The 12,523-nt window shown below is 37.5% G+C and overlaps 3 protein-coding genes across 5 annotated transcripts in view; 1 reads left to right on the top strand and 2 right to left on the bottom strand.

The window, feature by feature from the left end:
* LOC111807443 (probable protein disulfide-isomerase A6) overlaps positions 1 to 2,100 on the bottom strand; it is a 4,655-nt gene extending 2,555 nt beyond the window's left edge. The window contains exons 1-5 of one of the 2 annotated variants that reach the window (XM_023693176.1): positions 1,868 to 2,100; positions 1,258 to 1,342; positions 829 to 926; positions 653 to 708; positions 77 to 194 (exon numbers count right to left, since the gene is read on the bottom strand). In XM_023693176.1, coding sequence (XP_023548944.1) covers positions 77 to 194; positions 653 to 708; positions 829 to 926; positions 1,258 to 1,342; positions 1,868 to 2,019 — 509 coding nt within the window. In that variant the 5' untranslated portion in view covers positions 2,020 to 2,100. The remainder of the gene's footprint in view (positions 1 to 76; positions 195 to 652; positions 709 to 828; positions 927 to 1,257; positions 1,343 to 1,867) is intronic. The other variant, XM_023693177.1, reaches the window with a different exon arrangement.
* Positions 2,101 to 2,798: 698 nt separating this feature from the next.
* On the top strand, positions 2,799 to 7,140 carry LOC111806377 (dnaJ protein ERDJ3B-like). The gene is made up of 10 exons (XM_023691668.1): positions 2,799 to 3,135; positions 3,244 to 3,392; positions 3,482 to 3,614; positions 3,890 to 4,004; positions 5,027 to 5,143; positions 5,334 to 5,420; positions 5,822 to 5,881; positions 6,122 to 6,199; positions 6,596 to 6,667; positions 6,776 to 7,140. The coding sequence occupies exons 1-10, from the start codon at positions 3,065 to 3,067 to the stop codon at positions 6,932 to 6,934; spliced, it is 1,041 nt and encodes a 346-aa protein (XP_023547436.1). The 5' UTR covers positions 2,799 to 3,064; the 3' UTR covers positions 6,935 to 7,140.
* Positions 7,141 to 8,070: 930 nt separating this feature from the next.
* LOC111806478 (transcription initiation factor TFIID subunit 13) lies at positions 8,071 to 11,934 on the bottom strand. 2 transcript variants are annotated; one of them, XM_023691816.1, is made up of 6 exons: positions 11,840 to 11,934; positions 11,376 to 11,516; positions 11,251 to 11,288; positions 9,262 to 9,321; positions 9,101 to 9,175; positions 8,071 to 8,485 (listed from the first exon to the last, which is right to left on the bottom strand). In XM_023691816.1, the coding sequence occupies exons 2-6, from the start codon at positions 11,476 to 11,478 to the stop codon at positions 8,351 to 8,353; spliced, it is 411 nt and encodes a 136-aa protein (XP_023547584.1). In that variant the 5' UTR covers positions 11,479 to 11,516; positions 11,840 to 11,934; the 3' UTR covers positions 8,071 to 8,350. The 2 variants fall into 2 exon arrangements, with proteins under 2 accessions (XP_023547584.1, XP_023547585.1); XM_023691817.1 differs by having other exon boundaries at positions 11,760 to 11,848.
* Positions 11,935 to 12,523: the final 589 nt, after the last annotated feature.

The raw sequence follows: 12,523 nt of genomic DNA, 5'->3' as shown, positions 1-12,523 counted from the left end.
AAAAAAAAAAAAAAAAAAAAAAAAAAAAAAAAAAAAAAAAAAAAAAAAAAAAAAAAAGAAGGAAAAAGTTAGATACCAGGGTGCATAAAATTCAACCAGCACATCTTTGCTTGAATCTAGAACAATCTCGTTGAAATTATCTGGTGAAAGCACAACCACAATGGATGGAATTGATGATATCTTCACATTGGTTCCTGGAAGAACAGTAATCGGGGAAATACCAAAGGCCATTAGTTACATCATCTAAAGTATCGTATAAGTGGGGTGGGACTTCCTAGATACAGTTTCATGAAACTTTGATCAACATTTATAGTACAGAGAGTTAAATCTGAAAACAAACTTATTGGGTTCATGCTAAAAATGCATCTAAATAACTTTATGATAATGTAAGACGTTCTTCGGGGATAGGTTAGCAAAAGAGACGGAAAGAGTTTTAACCATTATACAATCACAAATTATTAAGGTGCACTGTGCATGCCTAGTAGCTATTCATATGTCCCCATCTAGAACGATAAAGCCAAGAGTGAAATGCAAGGAATCTGAACTAAAAGCGTTAGAATGGAGTACATTCTTTAAATCAGACAAAGCAAATTGGGTGTTTACAAAAATTTAGCACGTTAAAAGAAATGATTTTACAAGAATGAACAACTACCTCCCAAACTGTTCACAAACTCGGCAAGGGCTTCAGCTGTACGTGGACCTTCATATCTGTATAAGAGATTGAAAAGTGAAGTTTATAATCAATATAATAAACAACCAGTTTTCAGATAAAAATATAATGCTATGAAATAACTTCCTCATTACTATTTACAAAACAGCTTTCCTTACTTTTGTGGTTCAAGCGATCCCTTGGGAAACCATTGAATTGTAGGGTACCCAGAGACCCCATATTTACTGCATACGCCCTTGTGCTCATCACAGTCGACCTACACAATATGATTAAAAATTTCCATATTAACTCTCGCTTTCGAGTTGAGAAAGAGCATTCGAGTAACAAGGGTAAATAATAGAACAAAAGCATTTGAAAACAACTGCAGATTTGAGCCAAAATGCTTGCGAACATNTTTTTTTTTTTTTTTTTTTTTTTTTTTTTTTGTACGAGTGCTGGTGGTGGGGCAAATTTTAGAATCTAATAGTCACGGCGGGCATCAAAGATCATATCCACAAAATATCATTAAAAACACAGAGTACGGAGATAATGTTGATAACCTAACGAATATTAATACAATTGATACAGAACCACGGTAAAGAACTGACCTTTCCGATCAAAACAGATTTTGCTTTCTTAAAGCTGCTTCCAAGCTTTTCATAATCTGGCGCAAGCTTCTTACAGTGCCCACACCTATTACAACGATAGGGTAAACTTTCAGTATTCATATGATCAGGGAGATAAACTACGAGCAATTGGAAATATCCCTCGATGCGTACAGGTATTCCACAAGCAGGAGAAAACCTCCCCAATGTGATTAATTTCGATGACTACTTCTCTTTTAGTAAGAACTACAGCAAAGGTGAGTTCAAAGAATGGGCGGATCAATCTCGACACAGCATACAGATCTGGCCCAGGCCATGATAACTAAGCTACAAACACAGCATATGACCGATGCGACATATGACAACCCCCTCCATAGACATATAAAATGTTACAAAAATAAGAAAAGAGCATTTCCGCCATCGATCATTCATAATTCCACTTTATATTCTCTTCTAAAGAACAAGAACAGACAAGGAGATTACCTACAAATTTCCAACCGTAACATACAGATCTACAACCAATCAATCACAAGTAACAATACATAACTGTCCCAGTTTAGAATCGAGACATTACACAAACTATTCAATTTCAAATCACAAGAAGACGGATTACCAAGGAGCGTAGAACTCAACCAGAGCTCCTCTATCTTGACCGACTTCGTCCTCGAAGTTCTCCTCCGTCAACACTACAACATCGTCGGCCACTGCCGAAGACAAAAATAAGGCCAGTGCGGCAAACGCGAACCAGATCTGATGCTTCGCCATTTTTACGATCACTTCACAAAGCTTCGAATGAAAAATGGGAACGAAATGATGTAAATATCGGGAAATCGGGCGGCCGATTGAAGCAGGTAAAGTTTGACTCGGAATTTATACTCTGCGGACTCGCTTATTCTCTCACCCTATATTATTCCAATGGACTGTTGATTTGATCTGGTGGCGCAAGGCGATTGGTTGATGCTTAGGATACACGATTCTTATTATGGAGAATCTTCCACTTGATTTCCACTCAAAGTATTGACGTGTTATATTGACGTGGCGAACTGTGATAGGTTGGAGTACGTGGAGATCCGGTGTGGCTTTTTCGGAATTTGGTTATTTTTTTAATTCATTGGGCTTGGGCTTGAAATCAAACACCGTGGGCCTCCAGCCCATCTGATGCCCGGCCCAATTTACTTTTGGGTTTGGGGTCTAGACAAATTTCAAAATTAGATATTAATAGTATTTTTTATAAAAAAAAATAAAAAATTTAAAATAAACTAAAAGAAAGTCTAAAATTAAATTTTTTATAAATAAAATGGTTATTAAATACCACTATGAAAGAATTAATAAAGAAATTCTAAAATAGCAATTTCCACGTGTTTTTTTTTTTTTTTTTTTTGGGTTAAAATTTTCATGATAATAAAAGAACGCAATATTCCCCCCATAGGCCACGACAAAAGGGAAGCATTACGTGGCAAGATATGATTGGCTGAAACTCAATAAGCTCGAATTTGATTGGTCTGTATGTAAGAAGAACACGTCGCTAAGCGTAGTGACTGGGCAAGGTCTTCAGCTTGGCCATATTTTTGTTTCGGTGGAATCGACTCGACGACCAAGTTCAGGCGACGACTCCGGCTCTGAATTCCAGAGCGAAGATTTGGATTCAGAGAGAGACAGAGACAAGAAGCAAGTTCGTTTAATCTTCGTGAGAAATCCAGTAATGTGCCTTGTTGATCTGTGATCGATTCCACGAACTCTGAGTAATTTCTTTGAGAGATCATTCCATTTCCCCCCTTTGTGTTTCTTACACCATTCGTCACTCTCCCCGATGGCGCATCGGAGAACGAAATTCCTCTTCGTTGTTTGTGCCGTCTGCTACGTTCTTTCCGCCATTGCAGGGTATTGTTGAATGACCCTACATTCTCATAACCTGCACGTCTTTGTAGCTTCATTGCAATGGCTATTTCATCTCGCTTTGAGCTGGTTTTTCTTTTTTTTGGTAATCAGGAAGAGCTATTACGACATACTGCAAGTGCCGAAGGGTGCGTCAGAAGAGCAGATCAAAAGGGCGTATAGGAAGCTCGCTCTGAAGTACCATCCTGATAAGAATCAGGGAAACGAGGAAGCCAGTAAACGATTTGCGGAGATTAGCAATGGTAATATTGTCCTCCTTTTGATGTTTCTTTTCAAGATTGTGATATTGTTTTTCAGATTCAGGATTTATTAATTTGGTTGTTTGATTTAGCTTATGAGGTTCTATCCGACGGAGAGAAGAGGAACATTTATGATAGATACGGAGAGGAGGGTCTGAAACAGCATGCTGCAAGTGGAGGTAGAGGTGGAGGGATGGGGATGAACATTCAGGATATTTTTAGTCAGTAAGTTAATTTATTCTTTACAATATTGAGTTTTCTCTAATGAGTTAGCCATGGTTCGCATAATCATTACAGTTTTCTTGTGTTTATTTTGTTAAATGAAGTGCATTATTGGTGAAAGATGCCTATATGGTGGTTGATCTATGATATTCCCATCTATGAATTCTCCAATTTAGTGTAGATTTGCACTTCCATTTTGTGTTCTTGATTGAACTTTTGGGTGTTTTCAATTTGAGAATTTGTGCCAGTACTGATCATTGTCATTGTAAAATTTGAAGGTTTTTTGGCGGAGGAGGTGATATGGAAGAGGAAGAGAAAATTCCTAAAGGTGACGACGTAGTTGTGGAATTGGATGCGTCATTGGAAGATCTCTACATGGGTGGTTCATTGAAGGTAAGATTTCCCTATTGCATTTTACATAATTGCTCAATATATCCATTGGAGGAAGAGATGAACTCAAAATCTAGCCAAAGAAATTTTAATAATTCCCCTAGTGGCTATAATGTCAAAGGAGTTCTTGCCTAATTAGGCCAAATTTGTTGTATGGATTCTTCTGTTAGAGGGCTTCATATCCGTTATAGAATTTAGAAGAAAACACTGTTATCCACGCCTTTCTTCCAACTAGTATGTATAAATGATACAATGGATCTCCTTTTCACTCTGGAGCTTTGGAGTAGAATTATTGGCATTTTCATGAATGGGTTGGGTATAGATGCCTTGAAGGACGTGCCTTTTTCCTAGCTTGTTTTTTGTGGCCATTACTTTTGGGAGAAATCAAAGACTATGCTTTTAATGCCTTTAGAGCCATCTTATGGGAAGTTTGGTTGGAGGGAAAAAATGGCAGGGTCTTCGTAGGAGAGGAAATCGATGCAGGACTTATGTGATGAGACTCGTGTTTTCATATTCTTTTGGCCATTTGCAATTTTCTTTCCTTGATTTGTATCTATTGGAGAGGACTGTTGGCATTCCTTACACTCTCTAAACTTTTTGCCTTGTAATTTCATTTGATTATGAAAAATGTCATATATTAGGAAACTATTTTCATAACTGTGCTTTAAACGAAGTAGTTTTGGCTGCCGTTTACCATTTAAACCTTTGCCACTCTCCCATCCCAAAAGTTATCAACACCTGCCATTGTGGCTTTTGTCTCTTTCATATTCCTCAGAACAGATTTGATCGACCGAACACATTTCTTCCTTTTCAATTTCAAAATTTAAGACTATTAGCCAACATGCTTCTGTAGCTTCATTCTACCATTCTAGTGGTGATATCCCATGTTATTATTTTTTTTTTTTGTCATAACAGTTGAGTTTTCTTCTGGCGTAGATTGCAATTTTCTTCTTGAATGTATGCTTCCCCCCCAAGTATTTAGATTGGCAAATTTTCTAAAAACTGTTATCAACATTGGATTCCAGGTATGGAGGGAGAAGAATGTATTGAAGCCAGCACCGGGTAAGAGGCGTTGTAATTGTAGAAATGAAGTCTATCACAAGCAGATTGGTCCTGGAATGTACCAGCAGATGACAGAACAAGTGCGNGTCTATCACAAGCAGATTGGTCCTGGAATGTACCAGCAGATGACAGAACAAGTGCGTGTACTTGTTTAACTACATTTCTTATGAAGATACCAAACACTTGTTTACAGATTTAATTTTTCTTGAGCTCATCATTTTCTCCTGAAGTTACTTAAGGTTTTAATTGTGCTATCTTTTACTCTTGCAGGTCTGTGAGCAATGCCCCAATGTCAAATTTGAAAGAGAAGGATATTTCGTTACTGTTGATATTGAGAAAGGGATGCAAGATGGGCAAGTAAGAAACACTTGTCTTCATCTGGATTGTTCAATGAGTCATATGCTGAATGATGTCATATTAAAGACAGAAAGCCATAAACATATTGTTTAAAGTTATAATATTTTTTAAATAAGTGATTCTATGACTTCGGANATATTGAGAAAGGGATGCAAGATGGGCAAGTAAGAAACACTTATCTTCATCTGGATTGTTCAATGAGTCATATGCTGAATGATGTCATATTAAAGACAGAATGCCGTAAACATATTGTTTAAAGTTATAATATTTTTTAAATAAGTGATTTCTATGACTTCGAATCCCTGAATTTGAGATATTTGCAGTGAATAGTAGCTGTTCAAGTGAATTATACATGAAATTATATAACCTTTTATGAACAAACAATCATTTGGTGTTTGCAGGAGGTCACTTTCTATGAAGATGGTGAGCCAATGATTGATGGAGAAGCTGGAGATCTTAGGGTTAGTGTTTATCCTATTATTTAACTTGTTCCATTGTGATTGTATTTGCTGAAAGTTTTGAAAATCCCCAATTTATGTTCAACAGTTCCGCANGCTGGAGATCTTAGGGTTAGTGTTTATCCTATTATTTAACTTATTCCATTGTGATTGTATTTGCTGAAAGTTTTGAAAATCCCCAATTTATGTTCGACAGTTCCGTANTGCTGAAAGTTTTGAAAATCCCCAATTTATGTTCAACAGTTCCGCATACGCACGGCACCACATGACATTTTCAGAAGGGAAGGCAATGACTTGCATGCCACGATCACCATCACACTGGTAACTGAAATTATAGTATAAGAACTTATGTTCTATAGTTAATAGTGTTTGTGCATCACTTTGACTTTTTTCAAGCTGATGAGACTATTTACCTATGTGATTTCCTTTGAGCCGTTGATCATGCACGTCAGTTTTTGAAGCTTGAACTCCAATATGCTGCTCTTTTTTCATGGGTGAAATTTTTTATGTTTGGTGGTTTAATTTTGATTTTAACTTGTCATGGTATTATAAGCTTTTACAACCCTATGGTTATTGAACTTTTTGGATACGTTTTCATACANTTTTTTTTTTTTTTTTTTTGCTGAATTTTAACCTCGTATCCACTCAATCAAGCTAGTTAGCTTGGCATCTTCTTGAATATCAAGGTTAATATGTCGAACCGTTTCGATTTATTAGGTACAAGCCCTTGTTGGTTTCGAGAAAAGTCTCAAACACCTTGATGAACATTTAGTCGAAATCGGAACAAAGGTGAGCCAGAGGAGTATTTTTATAGCATTTTCGGATGCTATCCATCAAGTCCTTAATAGATCAATTACACCTCATAATAACTTCTTCTGTTACTCTGATTATTACTAGGGAATTACAAAACCCAAAGAAGTAAGGAAGTTCAAAGGAGAAGGCATGCCATTGCATTTCAGCACAAAGAAAGGCGATCTCTATGTCACATTTGAGGTCTTGTTTCCCACATCACTAACAGAGGATCAGAAGACAAATATCCAGAAAATTCTGGGTTAGTTAGCAGCAGGTTATATAGATTTTGCAATTCTTTTTCTTTTTTTTTTTTTGTTGCGCTCAAGCTCAAAGATGCATGCATACCCATTGTAGTAGACTGAAAGATCATTAAGAAAATTTGGTAATTGCTGAGCCCTGCAGAGTTTTGATTGATTTATTTAACAATGATGTTATCTATGATGATATTGATCTTTGATGTTGTTAACGGATGATGCCTCTTTTAGGAACTCATCTTTAAGTTGAAAAAAGTCTTGGAAAAGAGTAAGGACATCCCAAATGATATTGCTTCATGTAAACATTCTACCACTCTCTGATTATTAGAATTTGACAGAGTAATCTAATCAAAATTATGTCTCACTCAAAAATATACAGAGATGGCCGTCAAGCATGGCTCTAAAAACCACCCTCGCGGTTAATCTGACTCGTACTACAAATTTAGTTCCTCAACTTTAAGGCACGTATCTATTTAGTTCTCGAGCTTTTAAAAATATAAGATAAATAAAATTTTGTTAAATTAGTTTAACTTATGCATTTTGACGTTGACGTTTGTGTCTATTTGACATTCAGATCATTTAAAAATGTTTAATAAACTACAACTTTTCAGTTTTATATCTAGTATGTCTTCGAAACTTTAATTATGTGCAACTTAAAAGATATTTGTAAATTCAATTTAACAAATATATATATATATATACTACTTGTCACAATCGTCACAATCGCACTTTTGATAGCGGACTTGTGATTGTGCGACATTTACTTTCCAACGACAAGTAAGAGCGGACTTGTGATTGTGCAACATTTACTTTCCAACGACAAGTAAGCTAAGTCAATTCGTTCTTGCGTCGCTTACGGCCAAGCGACGTATGCTTGAATCTCTGGCCTCGATTTTAAGAGAATGTTTTAGAGAACGAGGGCAGAGAGAGAGTTTCGAAAGAGACGTTATATAAGCAAGCAAAAGAGAAACGTTAGGTATATATATATAGAGATTCTAACCTTGGGTAGGTAGGTATATATATATAGAGAGAGAGAGAGAGATTCTAACAAATTGAAGGTAGCCAAGTCAGAAGCACACTTACTAATCACAGATAAGGTAAGTCAGAAGCACACTTACTAATCACAGATAAGGTAAGCCAGAAACGTTAAAAAGAAAAGAGGTGTTTATTTCATTAATTCCAAAAGGAGTGCGTAGGATAGGGAAGGGAAGGGAAGGGAAGGGAAGACCCCACCTTTACAAGTAGGTTGGGGCTAAAGATAATTGCTTTGCTTTACCCTGTCTACCATGGACCCTTTGGGCTGCAGAAAAAGGTAGCTTCAAATGTCTGTCCTGTCGGTTGACCATATTGACATGAACTTTGTCCGTGCAGCAACAGATGACCCCCAAATATCTTCCTATCATTACTTTGGTTTCTGCTGTAAACTCTACTGATCCACCTTCTCATCTTCTTCAAAAGCCTTTTTCAGCTTATCTTCATCTATCTCGAAAGCTCTCCTTGCCTGTTTCAGCTCTTCGTTCATCGACAACAGTTCCGTAGAACGGTTCAGTTTTCGTGGGTCCTAAATCGTACAAAATCATAAGGGTTAACAAGTTTTCGCATCAAATCTCAAGTTCAAACGATTGCAGGGTTTGAGCTTTCCAACAAAAAGAAAAAAAAGGCCATGAAGCCACAATTTCAAGAGTAACAGTGACACTAGGAATATTTCATAAATATTGCCTCCACGAGAAAGAAAAGAACTGGGATATGAACTTTCTTCACAATCAACTTTCTATCCTTAACTTTCAATTCAAATGTAGGTTCGATTCACACTCCATGTTCTGAGAAACCGTCCCTTTGGTGGAGATTAATGTAACCCAATAGGGAACGATATGGAGGGTTAACCATTTGCCAGCACCTAATTTTAGATCAAAACAATGTAGCTAATCTCTTTACATAATCAGCAAACCCCAGAAATCACACATGGAATGATCTATGATCTATAACAGAAGCTGGTACACAAGAAACGTATGCTTACAGAATGCACGGAAAGAGTCGAAATAATGACTAACAGCAGCCCCCACTTGAAAATTTTAATACGTCAATGTCTTTACATAAGGGATGCCATGTTGCATAGCCAAATGACGAGAGAAAAGTTGATTCATTGATATGTAAACATACAGAAAATGTAACGTACCTTGCGCATTAGATACAAAAAGTCTTCTACAGATAGTTTTCCCCTTTTGGATCCAATCTCCTGGGCTTTATACACCTGAAAAGAACATAAAATTCAGATAATCCTTACTCTACCGCGTTGGTTTAGCCAGGAAGACTTAATTATTGCACAAAAACTCTTACCAGTTCAGTTATGTACTCCACAACTATGTCCTCCATAAGTGCTACAGATTCTGGAAGGGGCTGTAATGCATACAAAAACTCATGAATAGCTATTTTACTTATAAATGAAGTATGATAAGGACACAAAGACCAGAATTTTTCCTTGCTCTCATCGTACTTCTGATCCAGCTCTTAATAAATATTAAGAACCGTAACACAGCCATTATAAAGCTTCAGGATTTCGAAATCATAGTTCAGCTCTTTTGGCTTGCTTGTTATCTGATTTCTCTATTGTCATTCAGGGATTGAAAGCTTTAGAAATTTTGGAACATACATGGAATATTGATTAGTTCTTTCCAATTCTCTTCAGGCAGGTATGCATCTTTCTGGGGGGATGGGATAGCAACTTGCATTAAAAATTAACATATCAGGAATCATGGAGATGTCTGTTCCTATGACGAAAATATCTCCAAAGAATCGTCGTCCAACTATCCTAGACTCCCAAGAAGAGCTAATGTGAGATCCTAAGTCGATTGGAGAGAGGAACGAGTGCTAGCGAGAACGTTGGGCCCTGAAGAGGGTGGATTGTGAGATCCCACATCGGTTGGGGAGGAGAACAAAACATTCTTTATAAGGGTGTGGAAACCTCTCCATAGCAGACGCGTTTTAAAACCTTGAGTGGAATCTCGGAAGGGAAAGCCCAAGAAGGACAATATCTACTAGCGGTGGGCTTGGACTATTACAAATGGTATCAGAACCAGATGCCGAGCAGTGTGCCAGCGAGGACGCTGGGCCTTAAAGAGGGTGGATTGTGAGACCCCACATCGATTGGAGAAGGGAATGAGTGCCAACGAGGACACTGGGCCTAAAGGGGGGTGGATTGTGAGATCTCACATTGGTTGAGGAGGAGAAAGTGCTACAGATTCTGGAAGGGGCTGTAATGCATACAAAAACCAGCTCTTAATGAATATTAAGAACCGTAGCTTCACGATTTCGAAATCATAGTTCAGCTCTTTTGGCTTGCTTGTTATCTGATTTCTCTATTGTCATTCAGGGATTGAAAGCTTTAGAAATTTTGGAACATACATGGAATATTGATTAGTTCTTTCCAATTCTCTTCAGGCAGGTATGCATCTTTCTGGGGGGATGGGATAGTCACTTGCATTCAAAATTAACATATCAGGAATCATGGAGGTGTCTGTTCTTATGATGAAAATATCTCCAAAGAATCGTTGTCCAACTATCCTAGACTCCCAAGAAGAGCTAATGTGAGATCCCAAGTTGATTGGAGAGAGGAACGAGTGCCAGCGTGGACGTTGGGCCCTGAAGGGGGTGGATTGTGAGATCCCACATCGGTTGAGAAGGAGAACAAAACATTCTTTATAAGGGTGTGGAAACCTCTCCATAGCAGACGCGTTTTAAAGCCTTGAGTGGAATCTCGGAAGGAAAAACCCAAAAAGGACAATATCAACTAGCGGTGGGATTGGACTATTACAAATGGTATCAGAACTAGACACCGAACAGTGTGCCAGTGAGGATGCTGGGCCTCGAAGGGGGTGGATTGTGAGACCCCACATCGATTGGAGAAGGGAACGAGTGCCAACGAGGACACTGGGCCTAAAGGGGGGTGGATTGTGAGATCCCACATTGGTTGGGGAGGAGAACGAGACATTCATTATAAGGGTGTGCAAACCTCTCCCTAGCAAACGCGTTTTAAAATCTTGAGGGGAAGCCCGGAAGGGAAAACTCAAAGAGGACAACATCGGCTAGCGGTGGGCTACTGTTACAGCTAAACAATCGAAGTTTTATCTACTAGAATTTACTCACTTTCTAAGGTCTACACAAGATTTCAACGAAAAATATACAGCCATGGAAGATGAGAAGCAGAAAAAACAACAACAAACAAGTATCAAAAGGAAAATTTCAGGTTTTGAATTTCCATGGAAACAAACATAATCCTCCTTTCTTTATAAGTTAGAACAGAATGAATATATGATAACTTTCACTTACATTGGCGTCATCTCCAAAACCATACATCATGTGCTGCACTGAAAGAACAGAGGATCACATAATTACATTTTCACATACAAACTTGCGCTGAAAAATCAAAGAGGAAGAAAAGGAAAACCAGTTACATTCTTTTTGAAAAACCCCTCGTTTGCGCTTAAAAGAAGTTTCAGAGGGTTGAGATGCTCCAGTTCTTTGCTTTGAGGACGATCCAGCTGATGGATTATTCATCTTCACGATCTTCCCACAATAATCAAGGCGAAAATAATCTAAACGCGAAGATAAAATCATCAAATTAAACAATATCAAACATCTATAACCATCGAGCCACTAGATTGAAACAATCCCAAAAACAAATTCCGACTATACGGAATTATAGCCGAAGGGAACAACATCCTGAATTCGAGGGAGAAAAGATAAACCCTAATGAAAAGTTACAATATCAAGCAAACATTCGAAACAGAAAGGGGAATTTCAAAGTGGAACGCCTCGGAAGAGTGAAGTAAATTTACTTGTCGTTAAAATACACGCCGATAAAGATGAAAAGAAAGAGAAGTATTAGAATCTGCTGAGATTGGGTCACGCTTCTCACCGGGGATGGAGAATCCGAGTCACCGCATGAGATTCGCCGGAGCTTAAACTCTTCTGCCGCCAAAGGTGTTCAACCGATAAATTCCAAAAAGCTGGNTCGAGAAATTCCAAAAAGCTGGGGCATTAAAAATAAAAAATTAAAATTAAAATTAAAATTAAAAAAAAAAAAAAAAAAANCCGATAAATTCCAAAAAGCTGGGGCATTAAAAATAAAAATAAAAATAAAATACCTTTAAAACCGATTTTAGGGTTTATATTGAAAAAAAAAAAATTAAATATACTCCAATGAACACGACCAGGCTTACTACTGGTAGATAGTATCTGTTTTTAGTCTGTTACGTATCACGTTAACTTTAGGGTAGTAGATATTATCTGTTTTAGTCTGTTACGTATCACCGTTAATCTCACNTTAAATCTCATCCAATGACCACAACCAGACTTACTACTAGTAGATAGTATCTGTTTTATTCTGTTATGTATCACCATCAACTTTATGGTAGTAAATATTATCTGTTTTAGTCTGTTACGTATCACCGTTAATCTCACGGTTTTAAAACGTGTCGGTTAGGGGAGGTTTTCACACCCTTCTAACGAACATTTTATTCCTTGTCTCCTTTCCAACCGACGGAGATTTGAGANATCCCCTCTCCAACCGACGGAGATTTGAGAATATTAAAAGTACGTA

This window comes from Cucurbita pepo, chromosome LG12 (assembly GCF_002806865.2).
Source record: "Cucurbita pepo subsp. pepo cultivar mu-cu-16 chromosome LG12, ASM280686v2, whole genome shotgun sequence".
Classification (NCBI taxonomy): domain Eukaryota; kingdom Viridiplantae; phylum Streptophyta; class Magnoliopsida; order Cucurbitales; family Cucurbitaceae; genus Cucurbita; species Cucurbita pepo.
This window is presented reverse-complemented; position numbering and strand designations above follow the sequence as displayed.

What these genes read in the sequence shown, in the direction of transcription:
- LOC111806377 (XM_023691668.1), top strand. Translation starts at nt 3,065, where the DNA reads ATGGCGCATCGGAGAACGAAATTCCTCTTCGTTGTTTGTGCCGTCTGC. An exon ending in CCACGATCACCATCACACTG is followed by an intron (nt 6,200 to 6,595) that starts GTAACTGAAATT and finishes TCGATTTATTAG; the next exon opens with GTACAAGCCCTTGTTGGTTT. An exon ending in TAGTCGAAATCGGAACAAAG is followed by an intron (nt 6,668 to 6,775) that starts GTGAGCCAGAGG and finishes GATTATTACTAG; the next exon opens with GGAATTACAAAACCCAAAGA.
- LOC111806478 (XM_023691816.1), bottom strand. Translation starts at nt 11,478, where the DNA reads ATGAATAATCCATCAGCTGGATCGTCCTCAAAGCAAAGAACTGGAGCA. An exon ending in GTTTTGGAGATGACGCCAAT is followed by an intron (nt 9,322 to 11,250) that starts GTAAGTGAAAGT and finishes TATGCATTACAG; the next exon opens with CCCCTTCCAGAATCTGTAGC. An exon ending in TTTTGTATCTAATGCGCAAG is followed by an intron (nt 8,486 to 9,100) that starts GTACGTTACATT and finishes TGTACGATTTAG; the next exon opens with GACCCACGAAAACTGAACCG.